Here is a 19,296-nt window from a genome sequence, read left to right as displayed (position 1 = left end):
ATTTTTCGTTTTAATCTTTATTTAATTTGAACAGTGTAAACAACAGTGTGTCCGGACGTGTTTAACAATTCGAAATTCTACCACAAAAACTTGAGCCAACTATTGTTTTAATTCTAACTGACTAATAACAATTATTTTATAATTCGAACTGACTAATAACATTTATATCTCGTAATTCTTAAACTCGAACTGAAACGAACAATTATTCTCTAATCCTAACTTAAATTCTAATTAAATCAACTGAACGAACTGATATCAGACTCACTCAAATTCAATTGAACGACTAACAATTACTCTCCTTATTTTCGCTAAATTCTCCTGAACCTACTAATCACAATTGCTGTATCCTATTTCTTTATTCTAACTGAATTACTCTTCTTTAATTTCGTTAAATTTTCCCGAACGCTAACAATTTCTCTGACTATATTCTAACTGAACCAACTAATGGCAGTTACTCTCTTTTCACAATTACTCTGATTGTTCTAACTGAACCACTAACAATTAATCGCTAACGCTAACGCTAACAATTAATCTGACTCTTCTTTATTTTTCGCTAAATTCTCCCGAACCGCTAACAATTACTCTCTTACTCTTTTATTCAACTGGTAACGATAACTCCCTTTTATTCTAACTGGTAACGATTACTCCGATTTGAATTGTGTCGCTACGCTTTTTATAATGACATCCCCAATGGGATGACAGTCATGTGACAGTTCGTTCCGGTGGGAATCGCAATGCTGCAGGTTTTTAGAGTTTCCATGAGAGAACGTGGAGTTTGATGATTACAGGTTATGTTGAGTCATGGACACAAAAGCGTCCGCACCTGTGCGAACTGTGTGAGTGTGTTTTTAGTATTCTGTCTCGTTTCGCATGTTGTTTGTTTCCTTAAACTTGTGAATTTGTTTTAGCGCAAGAGGAAGAAGATATGTGAATGGTACGAGATGACGTGATCGACGTGCGTGTGTAAATATGTGCGAGGGATGATGCTGAAGTGGCGGTTTTCCATCCAAATAGGCACAGTGGCACCTTCGTTGGCGTCGTGTCCTGATGATCTTTCGACAATTTGGTTTTATTTGACAATATGAGATATATTTTGCTCCTTGTAGATTTGTATGTCCATATTTGCTATATATTAAATCGTGTATATTTTATATTACTTTCTTGTTATTAGGTTATTAGTTGTGTAACTCCAGTTTCTGATCTATGGAAAGTGGTGAAACGTCTTCACGAAATACAATTTCATTCGTTTTCCTCCCTTGCATTGGCACGCTGTGAGTGGTGTCGACTTCCAAATGAGGTTTGTGCATCTTGATTATTATGCGTTTAATGATAGATACGGAGGTATCTTTGTCAGAGGTTCCCATGCGGACTGTCTCGGTGTGTATCTTGTTATGATTTCTTTTATTTAGTTCATCCTGCTTCTTTCGTGTTTTATTCACTGCATATGATATTTCAGTGCAAGAAGAAGAAGAATTGTAAGGAATCCGTAAGTGGCCCTAGAAGACGCAGTCATCGTGTGAGGTGTTGTCGGCAGGAACGAAGAGTCGAAGTTGTTGAAGAAGTCGTGTGACATTTGTATTGTTTCCGGTTATATACAACGCTATTTCACATATCTATGTATATATATATATTATTATATTATTATATATTATTATACTAAATCTTCAGTTGGTTTAGTTGAATGTTCAGTAATGTAATTTTTACAAGGTGGTTTTGTATATTAGATGAGTAATTGTTCGATATAATAATATGTGTATATATATATATATACATTTCACAATGTAATTTTCCATTATGTAAAATATATATATGCATATGTATATGTGCGCGTATTGTTATTCTCATTGTTTCTCGGATCGTTAATTGGTTGAATATTCCATAATGTGGATTTCGTATATAATTCTCTAGGTTCGTAGAAATGTAAATCTATATATTTATTTCTTTGCGTTTTAATGGTTTAATAACGTATACATACATATATATATATATATTATGAATTTTTCCCAAAGATACGCGTACGCATGTGTATATCTATATATGTGTGTGTCGCAGAGTAATCTTGTATACAATTTTCACTTTCATTAGAATGCTGATGTAGTGTAGTATATTTTATTTCTTTTATATTTTATTAGATTACCAATTATTCAGATTCACGAAGTAGGTAACACACACAGATATGCATACACGTGTGTGTATATACATGTGTTTTTGCAGAGAAATCTCATACATTTGAATCGCGGCTTGTTTTATTTATTGGTTCATTTAATTATTTCATTTTATTTGTATTTTATATGTCATTGCTGATTGGTTGTAGTGTTTCTTCTTATTGATTCATTTATTTCATTTTGATTGTCTGTCGTATAATTCTTTTTATTTTGATTGGTTGTTTATTAGTTAATTTATTATTATTGGTCGTGTTTAATTATTCATAAGTTATTGGTTCGTGGCGTCACGTGCGGAACGCGGGACGTGACACCCCCGCCCTTGGTGTTCAAATTTCCGAAGGAAATTTGACTGATCGTAGCAGATGTAGTTGCGATTGGTTGTTGTTCCATCCTAACGGGCAACAGCGCGAACTACAATTCCTTACATCAAAAGATTTCTTTGGGGTTATTGTGTCGTGTTAAGATTGACATTTATGCATTGCAGACAAAATATCGCGGGTTGGAGTTTTGTTATTTGTATTTCACACAATCTACAACGCGCTCTTTGAATTTGTGTGCATAAAAACGTGTTGGAGGGTCTTCGTATGGGTCGCGATAGCCTAAGTCTAGATTATCGTACCCGTCTTTTTATTATTTTTTTATTAGAAATATAATTTATTTGTGAGGTATTAAAGTTACTACATACATGCGTTGATTGGTGGTGGATGTCCCTAATATGTGGTGACTTTTGCCAATATCGAATTAATTATCTATCTGTTAATTATTTTTAACTTTATTTTAGTAGGTGACGTGTAATTCAAATAAAATTAATATTATTTATGTATATGTGTTTCATTGCGCGTGCGTAAGGACTATTCCCTATTCGTGACAATCTAAGATGGCCGTTCATGAATGTCTCTAGTATATGGTGAATTTTATTCATGCGGTTTTGTTATTTATTTGTTAATTATTTGTGACTTTATTTTAGCAGTTGACGTATAATTGAAGTGGAAATAATATTATTCTGTATTTATTTTAGTGTGTATAATTATTGCATGTAGTTCATTGCGCATGCGTGAGAACTGCTTCACGCTCGCGACGGATTTTCAAAATGGATGTTTGTGTACGTCTTAAATAAGAGTGTGGTGTTTCGTAAATTTGTTTGATATTGTAATAATTGTTTTGTTACTTAGTTTCAACTCCGTTCTAGTGAAGTGTCAACGTCTAGTTTTGCGTTCGTCGTAATGTGTATGTTTAATTTAACATTGTTTTGTATTTGTTGTAATATGTGTATATATACTGTGTGTTATTTTAATGTAATAGCGTGTGGATTATATCGTTGTCGAAAATATTAATCACTAATAGAATCGTTTCACTGTTTAATTATAAGGTAGTTTATATTTATGTAGCTTTTGTTTAATTGGTTTAATCTAATGCGTGCATAGTGTCACCAGTCACCACTGTGTAGTATAACCTTATTTCTTTATACGTAATTTAATATAGTAATGCTGTAATAGCTTAACACAATATGATAATTCCTAATTTTAATTATGTTTGATTACTAATGCTCGGCTAATCTATCTTGATTAATTTCTAGCCTATTTCTATTTTATTAGCTATTTCTATATCTTCCCTATTTGTTGTTACTTAGTAATTATGTGATTTATTATTAGTGATTTATTATTATTTCATATTTGTATAGTATAATTTTTTGAGCTAATCTATGTATTATTGGTTAAAACTTGTTTATTGAATTATTACCGTTTGTAGTTTCTCAAATCCTATTCCTTCGATGCTGCGTTACCGTGTGTAAGGCATCATCCGGTTTTCATTACATTCAAAATACTTACTACAGATACCTTCATTCATCCTATATTTGTGAGTATAAACATATCATTTAGTTAATTAATTCAATATGCACGTAGTGCATTGTGTGAGCGACCGCTATTGTGCATTACAAATCTGTTTCTATATGTGAGGTATAATAATAATCGTGTAATGTAAGTCGAGACTAATTCATGTATTATAGATTAGAACTTGTACACTATATTATTACTGTTCATAGTTACTTCGTCTTTATTCTCCAAGTCTACACGCTATGTCGCTCACGCAAGACACCTACCCAACGTAATTGGCAATCTTGTTGTAAGTTTTAATAGTATTATTTCTTTTCATATATGTCAAGGCAATTGAGGCCAGTTCTTGCATTCGTTTCAGCTGGCAGTCGTATTCTATGTTCTACGGAGTGGGTCCATAATTTATCTCTGCGGAATTCCTGCATGTACACTTCCTTCTACAATGATTAATTGTAGATTAGGTACTTTTTACTTTCACTGCCTTTAATTATGTTATTGAATTAACACGTTTTATAGAATGCAAATAGTAATCTTTCTTTTGTTTTTAGGTTTCCACTATCTGCACTATTCGACAAGCAGTGTCGCACTTACTTTGGTTTAACCACGATATTGTTATAATCGTTTAGTACTATTATATTTTGTATTAAGGTAATTGAGGTTAATTCTTCCATTTGTTTCAGATGGCTGTCATACGTTATGTTTTACGAATATGGGCTTATGGCCTGTCTTTGCATATACACTTCCTTTTACAATAGTTAATTGTTCACAAGGTACTTTTCACTTTCGCCGTTTTAATCACTTTATTGAATTAATACATTTTATATTTGTGTAATGTTTAGAAAGTACATAGTAATTTCCTTTTCTTTTTAGGTTTCCATTATCCGCATTATTCGACGAGCAGCACTACACTACATACTACTGTACTGTGTTACCTTCTGAAAACGTTTCGTTTATTGTTTATTTCGGTTATGCGCTAATTTTAACTTATTTAAGTGCACTGTTCGCGGAATCCCTTTCACTTCAATCATGACGTTTTGGTTTTCTAAAATTTCCAACACTTTATGCGGTCCCGAATATTGGTCGGAAAATTTTCCTCTTCTGGGTTCCTTTAATAGATATACTAGATCTCCTATTTTGAAATTTTGCGGGTTGATTCGTCTGTCATAGTATTCTTTTGACTTTAATTTGGATTTTATCAAATTTTCTCTTGCCATTTGTTGAACGGTGACGATTTTATCGAACAGGTCTCTGAGATACTCTGCATATGTTGGTTCCATATTCTCCTCGGTTATCATCTCGCCAGTAGGTTCTCTGGCTAAGTGCCCAAAGACTAGTTCGTGTGGGGAGAATTTTGTTCCTTCGTGTACGGAGGTATTGTAGGAGAACATGGCTAATTCCACCCATTCGTCCCAGTTTCTGGAATTTTCGATGTACAGGTTGAGGTATTCAGTTAATACGTGGTGAGATCTTTCGATGGAGCCGTTGCTTTGTGGATGGTATGCTGACGTGGTATACCTTTTTATGCGAAATCTTTTTGCTACTTTTTTCATCAGCGAGGATGTAAAATTTGCTCCCCGATCAGTAAGGATAGCCCTCGGTGAACCGAATCGGCAAATGAATTGTTTTACGAAAACGTCAGCTATCTCGGCCGAAGAGATTCCTGCCATCGGGATCCCGATTGAATATTTTGTCAGTAAGTCTTGGATGGTTAATATGTATTTATTTCCCTTTTGTGTCTGTGGTAATGGACCGACGATATCCATACTAATTTTATCGAACGCTTTACCTGGTGTGTCTGTGAGCACCATGGGTTGCCTTGTTTTTATTCTGGTTAACTTTTTCAATTGGCATTCTTTGCATGTTCTCACGTATTCCTGGATTTCTTTCTTCATGGTTTTCCAATAGTAGTATTGTCGTACTCTTTGGTAAGTTTTTGTTACTCCCTTATGTCCTGCTACAGGTGATTCGTGCTTTTCTCGTATTATGTTGCTTCGCGCTTCCACCGGTGGGATAATTATTTCCCCGGTACAGATGGTAATAGCTATGGTTTCTCCCACGAATACTTCTTTCAGTTTCCTGATTGTATATCGCCAAGGTATTCCTTCCAGGTTTGTTTTGCTGATGCTAAAGGACGTTAATTGGTTTTCTTTTACCACATCCAGTAAAGATTTCAATGAGTTCAATATATTTTCTGGCGTTATTGGAGAGTTTCGATCTTCCTTTACGGGTAGGGACACGATGTATTTTCCGGAATCTTGATTCAATATTACTCTTCCCAACATTAAATCTCTATAATACGGCAGTTTTCCTGCTTCCTTCATTTCTAAGGCCCCTTTATCTATCGGAGTGCCATGTATATCGACGAATATTATTCTATGGTCGTTTACTCTCGTAATCGAGTCTCGCGTTTCCAAGATTCTTAGCTCTGAAAGTACCGCAGGCATTGCGTCCTTTCCTTGTTGCTGAATTGGTTCGGAAATTGTTATAGGGGGTTCTTCTTCATTCGTTTTATCGATGTCGGTTATCTCTTGAGTGATTGTTTCCTCGTCTGTGTTTACGTCGATTTCGGCTAATGCGTGGTCAAAATGTTTTGTGGGTGTTTCTTCTATGGTGACGTGTTTTCGAATGGAAATTTTTTCTTGTTTTCCTGGTCTATTGTGTTGCGATAGTTCGCGTGGTTTAACTTCAAATGTGGGGGAGTCTTCGGTTAGTGTGTCTAGTTCAAATCTCTTGGGTGCGGGATATCGACTCGGTGAATCTTCCTCTCTTTTCCTGATTGGCAAACAAACCTCAGGGGGGTTTCTAGATAAGGCGTCTGCATTCGCGTTTGCCTTACCTTCTTTGTGTATAATGTCGAATTCGAAATCCGCCAATTTTAGTTTCCACTTCCAAATTCTTGAAGTAGGATCTTTGATAGAATGCATCCACACCAGAGGTTTATGATCGGTTATAATGGTGAATTTTCTCCCGTACAAATACGGTCGGAAGTGCATTGCGCTGTAAACGATCGCTAGGCATTCCTTTTCTATCGTGGAATAATTTTGTTCGGCGGGGTTCAATAATCTTGAGGCGTATGCGATCGGTAGGTCTTTTCCGATAGGTCCTTGGCTTAGTACGCCGCCCACGGCATATCCAGATGCGTCTGTCGTGAGATTGAATGGTTGAGAGAAGTCCGGGTACTGCAAAATGGGTTCTGTTATAAGGGCTGTTTTCAAGGTGTTGAATGCATCTTCTTGGTTTTCCGTCCACTTGAACGCAACGTCCTTTTTTAGTAATTGCGTCAATGGTTTCGCAACCTTGGAGAAATTGGGTATGAACCTTCGGTAATATCCAGCTAATCCCAAAAATTGTTTAACATTTTTTGATTTCCTTGGCCGTGGAAAATTTGAAACTGCCTCGATTTTCTTTGGGTCAGGTTTAACTCCATTCTCACTGATTACATGTCCCAAATATTTTACTTCGTGCCGTAAGAATTCGCACTTGTCCGGTTGCAGTTGCAATTTAGCTCTCCGTAATCTGTCCATAAGTCGATTAAATTTAATCTCATGTTCGTGAATGGATGTGGAATAAATTACTATATCATCCAGATAAACGAACAGCTCTATTCCTTGCAACCCTGACAGTATCGAATTCATCAACCGCTGGAACGTTGCTGGTGCATTTTTCAGTCCGAAAGGCATTCGTTTGAACTGAAAATGACCATATGGCGTCGAGAATGCAGTTTTGTGGGCATCTTTCGATGACATACGGACTTGGTGGAACCCAGATGCTAGATCGAACGTGGAAAAGTATTTCGCACTTCCCAATTGGTCCAATATTTCAGTGATATTGGGTAGTGGATAGGCATCGCCTATTGTTTTGTCATTTAATTTCCTGTAATCAATAACCATTCTCCATCGTTTATTACCTTGAGAGTCCGGTTTCTTCGGCACGATCCATAATGGGGAGTTATACGGAGATGTCGATGATTCCACAACGTCCGTTTCTAGTAGTTCTTGAATCTGGCGGTTTATTTCTTCCCGATGTACGGGAGGATACCGGTATTGTTTAACATTGATCGGTATCTCATCTGTGGTAGCAATTTCGTGTTGTAAAACGTCTGTTCCTTCTAGTGTCTCCCCTGGGAGATGAAATCTATCTTGATTCTTCCGTATTAGCGCTTCGACGTTCCTCTTTTCTTCTTCATTTAAATGCTCTAGTCGCAATAATTCCATTATTTTGTCGAACCTATTTCCCTCAGATGCTGAAACGGCGTTGCACGTAGTATGAGAGGGCGGAGTAGGAGTTGCAAATTTTTTTATTACTATTGTGGGTACGGTAAATTCGTAATCCCTCGAGGTGGTATTAATTATTCTTAAATAACCACGTCCCTTATGGTTTTTCACGACCGCATTTCCGAAATAGACTCCCTTAATCGGTTCGATTTTGGGGATGAATCCCTCATTTTCCTCCGGATTTGCGATATTTATGGTACAGGGTACCGAACTTCGTTTCGGCACAATTATCTTTTCTTTTGTATCAAACGGGATATAGATATCCCCCCATTTGATATGTTTTTGCCCGTAATCCAAACGGGCTCTGTATTTTGCAAAAAATTCGGAACCTAAGATTCCGTCTTGATTGATCAGCAGGGAATCATCAACTACATGGAAAGTAACGGGGTGGCCCGCAACCTGTATTATTGTCTGCCCTAGGGTGACCAGGCTCGTTGCCGCAATTCCTCGAACTTCAATTATCTCTTGCTCGTTGATGATCGCTGACTCGGGTAAGGCAGGTTTCTTGATAATGTTAATTTCTGATCCGGAGTCTAGCAGTAGATTTGCCTTCGTTTTCAAATCCGGGGAGACTATTCTCGCGGTAGGAGTATTTGAGGTTTCTTTTATTTCTATTGAAACCATCCGGAAAGGTCGACGTCCGAATCTGAGTCCAACACCCGGTGATACTTGTATGGGACGTTTAGGAATATTTTCAGTAGATTTAGAATTATTCTTTGAATTTTTATTACAAACCTTTTTGCTTATAGATTCTGTTTTGGGTTTAGGGATGGCTATACTTTTATTCTCTATAGTCTGAGTTTTCTTAGAATTTAATGGCTTGACTTTGAGTTCGATAAAGTTACTTTCTGATGGTTTTATAGAAGTTTTTGAGGGTGATACGCTCGCTATCTCTTTTCGTATTATATTTGAAACGTTCACAAAATTCGTGGAACCTTGCTTTTGTATTCTTGCCGAGTCAACCGTGATATTAGGCAGGGGATAAACGTCGCCTTTCGTTTCGTCGTTCAATTTCCTAGTTTCTGCCTCTTCTGAAAGTTCTTTGATATTAGTGTTGTTTATTTTGGCTGGGGATTCGGGAGATTTTTCACTCATGATTTCGTCTGTGGTGCCGTGCGTCCTCTTGCTACTTAAAGTAACATCGTCTTTTATCGCAGCAACGGAACAGTGTTTGTATTGGAAGGTTGGTTGTTTCAAATAATCAGCATCCCTCCTTTGACTTGGATCTCCTTTGAGATGTTTATCTACGCATTTTTCTTTCCAGGTTATTGCTCTTGCTCTTTTCCTAATATCTTCCTCTATTCCCGGGTCGCTTAGACGATTCCACGACGGCGATACAAATCTCCAATCCTGGTGGTGGTTTCTGATGTTGTTACTATCGTATAGGGGACGAGTTTTGTTTCCATTATAATTATTCGGAGGTGTCGGACGATTCTGCGTCGGCGGCACGAATCTTCGATCCTGGCGGTTGTTTCTGATGTTGTTACTATCGTATAGGGGACGAGTGTTGTTTCCATTATAATTATTCGGAGGTGTCGGACGATTCTGCGTCGGCGGCACGAATCTTCGAGCTCGTTCGCATGCCCTTAAAAATTGAAATACCGGTGGTCGATGGCCGTCGAACACTGGCACTGACTTGATCGTGTCTTTTAGTTTAATTGGTTGAAAATTATCATTAATGGGTCTTATTCCTCGCGGAATTAACGGCGTCGATGTGGGAATTTCGGTATCTCTCGATTCCCTACTTGCACGCAGGTCTTCTTCCACTCTGCTTAGACTTGCATTAATGTCGGTTAGTACGCGAAAATTCTCGTCCCACGCTTTCAATTTTTCCGACAACAACGTAATCGTGTCCTCGTTTAGTGAGTCTCGTGCGACCGCCATGTTTTTTTTTTCCTTTCTTTTTGTATATGTTTATGTGTATGTTTCAGTTAATAAATTGAAAAAACTTTAAACCTATGAGCGTATGTTATTGTTTATACCAACTGTAATCCTCCGTGGAGCGTATCCCACCGCTGCCACCAAAATTTTATCTATATATATATATATATTGTTACGTTTCGCTATCCAAATTTTGAAATTTTAAACAATGTAGTAGTCGCTGCCACCAGAAACAGTCTAAGGACTGTTTCAATTAGATATTTCTTGTTAGATTATGTAGCGTTGATCGGAGTTTAGGCCACTGGTCAACAATCTCCACGTTTCGGCTAACCTGCTATGCGCAGGAATACTAGCACGGGAGAGGATTGTTTGGAATAAACAATTATATTATAAATAATTATTACAGGCGGAATTAATGACGAATTATACTAATCATTGATATTATTTATTATTTTAATTATTAGTTATTAATAATAATTAAAGTTAACTCACCTGACGTTGGTCTCCGTTGATGAACGGGCAGGCCGCTGGGGTGATTCCGGTTTTACAAAGATCGACACTTCTATAATTTTTCGTTTTAATCTTTATTTAATTTGAACAGTGTAAACAACAGTGTGTCCGGACGTGTTTAACAATTCGAAATTCTAACACAAAAACTTGAGCCAACTATTGTTTTGATTCTAACTGACTAATAACAATTATTTTATAATTCGAACTGACTAATAACATTTATATCTCGTAATTCTTAAACTCGAACTGGAACGAACAATTATTCTCTAATCCTAACTTAAATTCTAATTAAATCAACTGAACGAACTGATATCAGACTCACTCAAATTCAATTGAACGACTAACAATTACTCTCCTTATTTTCGCTAAATTCTCCTGAACCAACTAATCACAATTGCTCTATCCTATTTCTTTATTCTAACTGAATTACTCTTCTTTAATTTCGTTAAATTCTCCCGAACGCTAACAATTTCTCTGACTATATTCTAACTGAACCAACTAATGGCAGTTACTCTCTTTTCACAATTACTCTGATTGTTCTAACTGAACCACTAACAATTAATCGCTAACGCTAACGCTAACAATTAATCTGACTCTTCTTTATTTTTCGCTAAATTCTCCCGAACCGCTAACAATTACTCTCTTACTCTTTTATTCAACTGGTAACGATTACTCCCTTCTATTCCTTTATTCATCTGACCCGCTAACAATTACTCTCCTTATTTTCGCTAAATTCTCCTGCACCAACTAATCACAATTGCTCTATCCTATTTCTTTATTCTAACTGAATTACTCTTCTTTAATTTCGTTAAATTCTCCCGAACGCTAACAATTTCTCTGACTATATTCTAACTGAACCAACTAATGGCAGTTACTCTCTTTTCACAATTACTCTGATTGTTCTAACTGAACCACTAACAATTAATCGCTAACGCTAACGCTAACAATTAATCTGACTCTTCTTTATTTTTCGCTAAATTCTCACGAACGCTAACAATTACTCTCTTCTATTCCTTTATTCAACTGACCCGCTAACAATTACTCTGATTTGAATTGTGTCGCTACGCTTTTTATAATGACATCCCCAATGGGATGACAGTCACGTGACAGTTCGTTCCGGTGGGAATCGCAATGCTGCAGGTTTTTAGAGTTTCCATGAGAGAACGTGGATTTTGATGATTACAGGTTATGTTGAGTGATGGACACAAAAGCGTCCGCGCCTGTGCGAACTGTGTGAGTATGTGTTTTTAGTATTCTATCTCGTTTCGCATGTTGTTTGTTTCCTTAAACTTGTGAATTTGTTTTAGCGCAAGAGGAAGAAGATATGTGAATGGTACGAGATGACGTGATCGACGTGCGTGTGTGAATATGTGCGAGGGATGATGCTGAAGTGGCGGTTTTCCATCCAAATAGGCACAGTGGCACCTTCGTTGGCGTCGTGTCCTGATGATCTTTGGACAATTTGGTTTTATTTGACAATATGAGATATATTTTGCTCCTTGTAGATTTATATGTCCATATTTGCTATATATTAAATCGTGTATATTTTATATTACTTTCTTGTTATTAGGTTATTAGTTGTGTAACTCCAGTTTCTGATCTATGGAAAGTGATGAAACGTCTTCACGAAATACAATTTCATTCGTTTTCCTCCCTTGCATTGGCACGCTGTGAGTGGTGTCGACTTCCAAATGAGGTTTGTGCATCTTGATTATTATGCGTTTAATGATAGATACGGAGGTATCTTCGTCAGAGGTTCCCATGCGGGCTATCTCGGTGTGTATCTTGTTATGATTTCTTTTATTTAGTTAATCCTGCTTCTTTCGTGTTTTATTCACTGCATATGATATTTCAGTGCAAGAAGAAGAAGGATTGTAAAGAATCCGTAAGTGGCCCTAGAAGACGCAGTCATCGTGTGAGGTGTTGTCGGCAGGAACGAAGAGTCGAAGTTGTTGAAGAAGTCGTGTGACATTTGTATTGTTTCCGGTTATATACAACGCTATTTCACATATCTATGTATATATATATATTATTATATTATTATATATTATTATACTAAATCTTCAGTTGGTTTAGTTGAATGTTCAGTAATGTAATTTTTACAAGGTGGTTTTGTATATTAGATGAGTAATTGTTCGATATAATAATATGTGTATATATATATATATACATTTCACAATGTAATTTTCCATTATGTAAAATATATATATGCATATGTATATGTGCGCGTATTGTTATTCTCATTGTTTCTCGGATCGTTAATTGGTTGAATATTCCATAATGTGGATTTCGTATATAATTCTCTAGGTTCGTAGAAATGTAAATCTATATATTTATTTCTTTGCGTTTTAATGGTTTAATAACGTATACATACATATATATATGTCGGAGATGAAAGAGCACCGGAGCCTTCTCCTCGGAACTTTGGGAAGACACCTAGTACTGTAATTTAGATTTCACCATAGCCGTATTAAGAAAACCGTTGTCATTCGATCCGACTGTACTTATTCGAGATTTATGATAGTGAGCTCGGGCTCGAGGCGACGACCAGTCGCCGAACGTAGTCGCGGTCAAGGGGATGAACGTTTTGTTTAAACCAAGGCAGGAAGTGACTCTATAACTCTCCTTAAAAGAAATGCTTGGGACAGGGTGCGATGGTAAATGTCTCAATAGTTTCTGGCCCGTGGCTCGCCACACGCAGACTATGCTTCGAGTAAGACGGTTACCAGATGTTGATGCGTCTCCACGGTACATGTTCGGCTAGCCCGAGGACCCGCTATAAATCTTAAGATCTATTTAACGAGAGTCCTTCAAACCGACAAACAGCCTTTGTTCCAACTATGGGAAAATTGGAGAAGTATATTTTTCTCACGAACGACGCGACCCGATGGCGACTTTCTCTTAAGGGCGGCTAGCACCCTTCCCCAACCATCAACACGGAAATTGACCAATTAGCAGTAACTCCAATTTCCCTCACTTTCCGAATGAAGACTTTTCTCCACGAATCCGATGATCTCGTGCCCTTGGGCACGCCCGTCGTGGTTTTCCTCGGCGGCGTCACCGTGATGGGAAGACACTCTTTCGTACGATTTTAACGACGATACAAGTAATTCTCCGGTACGTAGTGCTTGTTCTGTGGCGACCGGAATATAACTTAGACTTCCACGAAGTATACACGTTCGACATCCCGTTGACCGCGGATTCGTTACCGGACCCGAGGCCATTATCATAGCGCCGCGAGCATCTAACATTGTGATTAATTACCAACGCTGTAATACCACTCACTTGTGCCAATAAACTCTACCATCGTTACACCGCATCAATGGCCAATATCAACGAAGATTCATCGAACACCTCTACCCCCAATCCTACCGTTTCCCCGACATCAGAAGTGGGATTCGGGCCTACGTTAACCATGCAAGAGCACGTGGCCGTCATGCGGGAGCTGTTTCTGACACCGGCGCCAAATCGCAGGCCGGTACTCGAGTTATCGCTGCCGCGTTTCAACCCCGGAATAGCGGGTACCGACGCAGCCACGTGGTGCGCGACAGCCAGTGTGATTATGCGAGGGAGGCCTATACGTGATGGTGACTTATATCTCCTTTTAAGTAGTGCTATGGAAGGTGTTGCGGCACGGTGGCTTTCGCAAATTCCGGTCGATGGCCTTACGTGGACAAAATTTACCGAATATTTTCTCTCGCGTTTTGGCACCACGGAGACTATAACCTCAATGATGGTCGGATTCCTCAACGAACAGCAACTGGAGGACGAAACCACGGGGGCTTTCGGTCATCGTCTCCACTCCCTCCTATGGTCGAGGTGGGAAAACCTGTCCATGATCGAAATAGTCAACGCTTTCGTCCTGTATCGACTGCGTCTATCGGACAAGGAGGCCGAGCGACTGGCATTCACGCGTAACATCCGGACCCGGGAGCAATTCTATGAAGAGATGCGGGCTTTCTCGTACGCGAGGAAGGGGCTGACTTCTTCGTCAAGTGATCCACCGACGGAACCTGGAGTAAAACGAAGCAGGACAACGGACCGAGCCAAGTGTTACCACTGTGGAATCTCCGGACATAAAATCACCGAGTGCCGCAAGAGGATGCGGACCGGAAAAACGAGGACACGACGCCCAGGGGATAGCCGATCAGCTGCATCGTCCGGGGCGGTTTGCTACAAGTGCCGAGCGGAGGGCCACATCGCATCTGATTGTCCGCTACGGGAGGAGAGGAGAGGCGGCCACGACAAGGAACGTCGAGTCCATACCTGCGTGGTGGAGGCCTCAACCGGTAAACTGGGTCACCAGGGTGAGTCGTTCCCATTTTGCTTCGATTCGGGAGCCGAATGCTCGTTAATTAAGGAGTCCGTAGCCCCGAAATTCTCCGGCAGGAGAACGACCGAAATAGTAGTAATGCGAGGGATAGGGAATACGTGCGTTAAGAGTACGACACAGATTTTGTCTACCGTATGTATCAACGGTTTTACACTGGAGATAACTTTTCACGTCCTCCCCGATAGTCACCTAAAGTATGATATCATGGTTGGTCGCGAAATTCTGAGTCAAGGTTTCGACGTACATATTACGCCCGACAGCCTCGAGATTTGCAAAACGAAGACAGTTAACGCGTGTAATGAGACCCTCGAAAGCGAGATCGATCTTAGCGAAGTGGACACCGAGGTACTTGGTAACGATAAAAGCCGATTGATTTCCACTCTCGAAAAGTTCAAAAATTCGTTCATTACGGGCTTCCCACGTACCCGCGTAAGTACGGGCCAGCTAGAAATACGATTAATCGACCCTAACGTCACCGTCCAAAGAAGTCCTTACAGACTTAGCGAGGAAGAGCGGAGAACCGTGCGGGAGAGAATCAGCGAACTAATTAAAGCGAACATTATAAAACCCAGTAAGTCACCATTCGCGAGCCCCGTGTTGCTCGTGAAGAAGAAGGACGGCTCAGATAGATTGTGCGTAGACTTCCGAGCGCTAAATAAAAATACGGTCGCGGATCGGTATCCCCTACCCCTTATCTCAGATCAAATTGCGAGATTACAGAAGGCGAAGTATTTTATTAGCCTGGACATGGCCAGTGGGTTCCATCAAATCCCCATACACCCCAACTCGACAGAGTACACAGCGTTCGTGACACCCGACGGACAATATGAGTACGTAACGATGCCGTTCGGATTGAAAAATGCACCATCCGTTTTCCAGAGGGCCATTTTCAACGCCCTAGGCGACCTCGCGTATTCGTACGTCGTTGTTTACTTAGATGATGTCCTAATTATTGCCGATTCTATAGATCAAGCTCTAGAAAGATTGAACACCGTATTAGATACTCTTGCGAAAGCCGGATTCTCGTTCAACTTCGCGAAATGTTCCTTTTTGAAGACATCGGTACTTTACTTGGGGTATGTGATCCACAACGGAGAAGTCCGCCCGAACCCGGGTAAAATACACGCCCTAAGTTCCTTACCTGCGCCGACGACCGTCACCCAGCTCAGGCAATTCATCGGGTTAGCTTCGTATTTCCGTAGGTTCGTCCCTAAATTCTCACAGATAATGAAACCCCTGTATGCGCTCACCTCAGGTAACAAAAATATAACATGGACCGATAGACACGACAAAATAAGACAACAGGTAGTTTCCATCCTGACGGACGCGCCAGTACTAACGATATTTGACCCCAACTACCCGATAGAACTACACACTGACGCTAGCTCGGAGGGTTATGGGGCGATTTTGATGCATAAGGTCGACGGCAAGAATAGAGTAATCGAGTACTACAGTAAAAGAACTACCCCCGCGGAATCTAGATACCATTCCTACGAACTAGAGACGTTGGCAGTCGTAAACGCCATCAAGCATTTCCGACACTACCTACATGGACGGGAATTTCTTGTCGTTACGGATTGCAACTCGCTGAAAGCGTCGAGTAATAAAATACGTTTAAGCGACAGGGTCCACAGGTGGTGGGCATACTTGCAGACTTTTACCTTCGACATTATGTATCGAGAGGGTAAAAAAATGGCCCACGTAGATTTCTTCTCGCGAAACCCCGTAGACTTAGACCACCGTAAGTTTGATAAAATCGCGGAGAAGGAAGTCAATCTGGCCGAAATACCGGAAGACTGGCTGTTAGCCGAACAGCGCCGCGACCCACAAATTATAGAAATCACCCGCAAACTACGAAACGACGAGCTCGCGGAAGATGTCGCGAATACTTACGAGTTGCGTTCCGGTACCCTTTACCGCAAAGTGCAGCGGGGGGGCAAAACCCTCTGCCTGCCCATTGTCCCGAGAGGTTTTAGATGGTCCGTTATTAACCATGTGCATCAGTCAATTATGCACTTGGGTTGGGATAAGACGCTCGAGAAACTGTACGAGTATTACTGGTTCGAAGGAATGGCGAAGTACGTTCGCAAATTCGTAGAGAACTGTCATGCTTGTGGAGTTTCGAAGGCAAGCTCGGGTAAGATACAAGCCGAACTACATCCGATACCCAAGACCAGTATACCGTGGCATACGGTGCACATGGACATAACGGGCAAGCTAAGTGGCAAAAATGACTCCAAGGAATATGTCATCGTTTTAGTGGATGCTTTCACGAAGTTTGTATATCTGCATCATACCCGTAAGATAGACTCCCTTAATACCATCAAAGCACTCAAGTCCGCTATATTTCTATTCGGCAGTCCCTGCCGGATAATAGCAGATCAGGGAAGATGTTTCACGGGTAAAGAATTCCAAGAGTTCTGCAAAAGCAAGCAAATTAAAGTTCACTTGATAGCGACCGGTGCTAGTAGAGCCAACGGACAGGTAGAGCGTGTTATGGGTACATTGAAAAATATGTTCACGGTAGTAGAGACGACCGGGCGGCCGTGGCAAGACGCGATTGGGGAGATACAGTTGGCTTTGAACTGTACCACCAACCGCATAACCAACTCGAGTCCATTAGAACTACTAATAGGTAGAACGGCAAGACCTTACGATCTGTTGTTACCCGGTAACATCGAGGAAAAGGAAGTCGATATCTCCAATGTAAGACGACAGGCAATGAGAGGGATAGAAACGAGTGCTAAATACGAGAAAGACAAGTTCGACAAAGCTAAAGCTAGGGTGGTTAGGTTTAACCTCGGTGATTTCGTATTACGCAAGAATGAGGAAAGGAATCAAACCAAACTAGATCCAAAATTTAGAGGTCCACTTGTAATAGCGGAAGTCCTGGAAGGGGATAGGTATATCCTAAAGACACTAGACGGTAAGCGATCGTACAAATACAGTCACGACAGGTTGAGGAAAATGCCAGATGGTCGCGTCCCTGCTGAGTTGGATGTCTGTAGTGAAGGCAATAACAGTGACCATGACGATATGAGCACTTCGACCTCGGAAGATCAGTAGCACTATGCCAGTAACACCCGGCAGAGCGAGTTCGCACGTGTTTCGGGGAAATAAGGTGATGAGGCTCAGTGAGAACATGCGATGTGGCTCGCATGCATCTCGGGGCGACAGTGTGATGAGGCTCAGTGAGAACATGCGATGTGACTCGTATGCATCTCGGGGCGACAGTGTGACGAGGCTCAGTGAGAACATGCGATGTGACTCGTATGCATCTCGGGGCGACAGTGTGATGAGGCTCAGTGAGAACATGCGATGTGACTCGCATGCATCTCGGGGCGACAGTGTGATGAGGCTCAGTGAGAACATGCGATGTGACTCGTATGCATCTCGGGGCGACAGTGTGACGAGGCTCAGTGAGAACATGCGATGTGACTCGTATGCATCTCGGGGCGACAGTATGATAAGGCTCAGTGAGAACATGCGGTGTGGTTCGCATGCATCTCGGGGCGACAGTATGATAAGGGCTCAGTGAGAACATGCGGTGTGGTTCGTATGCATCTCGGGGCAACAATATGGTAAAGCTCGGTGAAACCGTGGAACAAAGCTCTATGTGCTCACACGATCTAGCAGACCGAGATCCTTTGGAGTGCGAAATCGAAAATGGTCCATCATGCCGTTACGATCCGACCAATAACCTGCAGGATGCAACTATCACCTTGAATACTAACTGTAACGCTACTAATTTTCATTATCTTTTATCTCTTTGCTGCCGAACCCCCGTACAGGATTTGTCGCTACACTGGATCCTTACCTCATTCGAGCACCTAGTTAAATTGTAAATGATGTTAATCGTATCGAGTCTAATGTTGGAAAACTCAATATTTTAGTTACACCCGAGGACGTGTGATAGTCAGAATGGCCGTGTCGGAGATGAAAGAGCACCGGAGCCTTCTCCTCGGAACTTTGGGAAGACACCTAGTACTGTAATTTAGATTTCACCATAGCCGTATTAAGAAAACCGTTGTCATTCGATCCGACTGTACTTATTCGAGATTTATGATAGTGAGCTCGGGCTCGAGGCGACGACCAGTCGCCGAACGTAGTCGCGGTCAAGGGGATGAACGTTTTGTTTAAACCAAGGCAGGAAGTGACTCTATAACTCTCCTTAAAAGAAATGCTTGGGACAGGGTGCGATGGTAAATGTCTCAATAGTTTCTGGCCCGTGGCTCGCCACACGCAGACTATGCTTCGAGTAAGACGGTTACCAGATGTTGATGCGTCTCCACGGTACA

At 40.5% G+C, this 19,296-nt stretch overlaps 1 protein-coding gene across 1 annotated transcript; it reads left to right on the top strand.

Moving 5' to 3' along the window:
• Positions 1-13,771: 13,771 nt before the first annotated feature.
• Positions 13,772-19,068, top strand: LOC126922465 (uncharacterized). The gene is made up of 2 exons (XM_050735023.1): positions 13,772-14,972; positions 18,892-19,068. The coding sequence occupies exons 1-2, from the start codon at positions 13,988-13,990 to the stop codon at positions 18,909-18,911; spliced, it is 1,005 nt and encodes a 334-aa protein (XP_050590980.1). The 5' UTR covers positions 13,772-13,987; the 3' UTR covers positions 18,912-19,068.
• The last annotated feature ends 228 nt before the right edge of the window (positions 19,069-19,296 follow it).

Source organism: Bombus affinis, chromosome 12 (assembly GCF_024516045.1).
Source record: "Bombus affinis isolate iyBomAffi1 chromosome 12, iyBomAffi1.2, whole genome shotgun sequence".
NCBI classification, from domain to species: Eukaryota; Metazoa; Arthropoda; class Insecta; order Hymenoptera; family Apidae; genus Bombus; species Bombus affinis.
The sequence above is the reverse complement of the archived record's forward strand: the minus strand, read 5'-3'. Positions and strand labels throughout refer to the sequence as shown.

Coding starts and splice junctions, on each gene's coding strand:
- LOC126922465 (XM_050735023.1), top strand. CDS start 13,988: ATGGCCAATATCAACGAAGATTCATCGAACACCTCTACCCCCAATCCT. Junction 14,973..18,891: donor CGGTAAACTGGGTCACCAGG/GTGAGTCGTTCC, acceptor TCAATATTTTAG/TTACACCCGAGGACGTGTGA.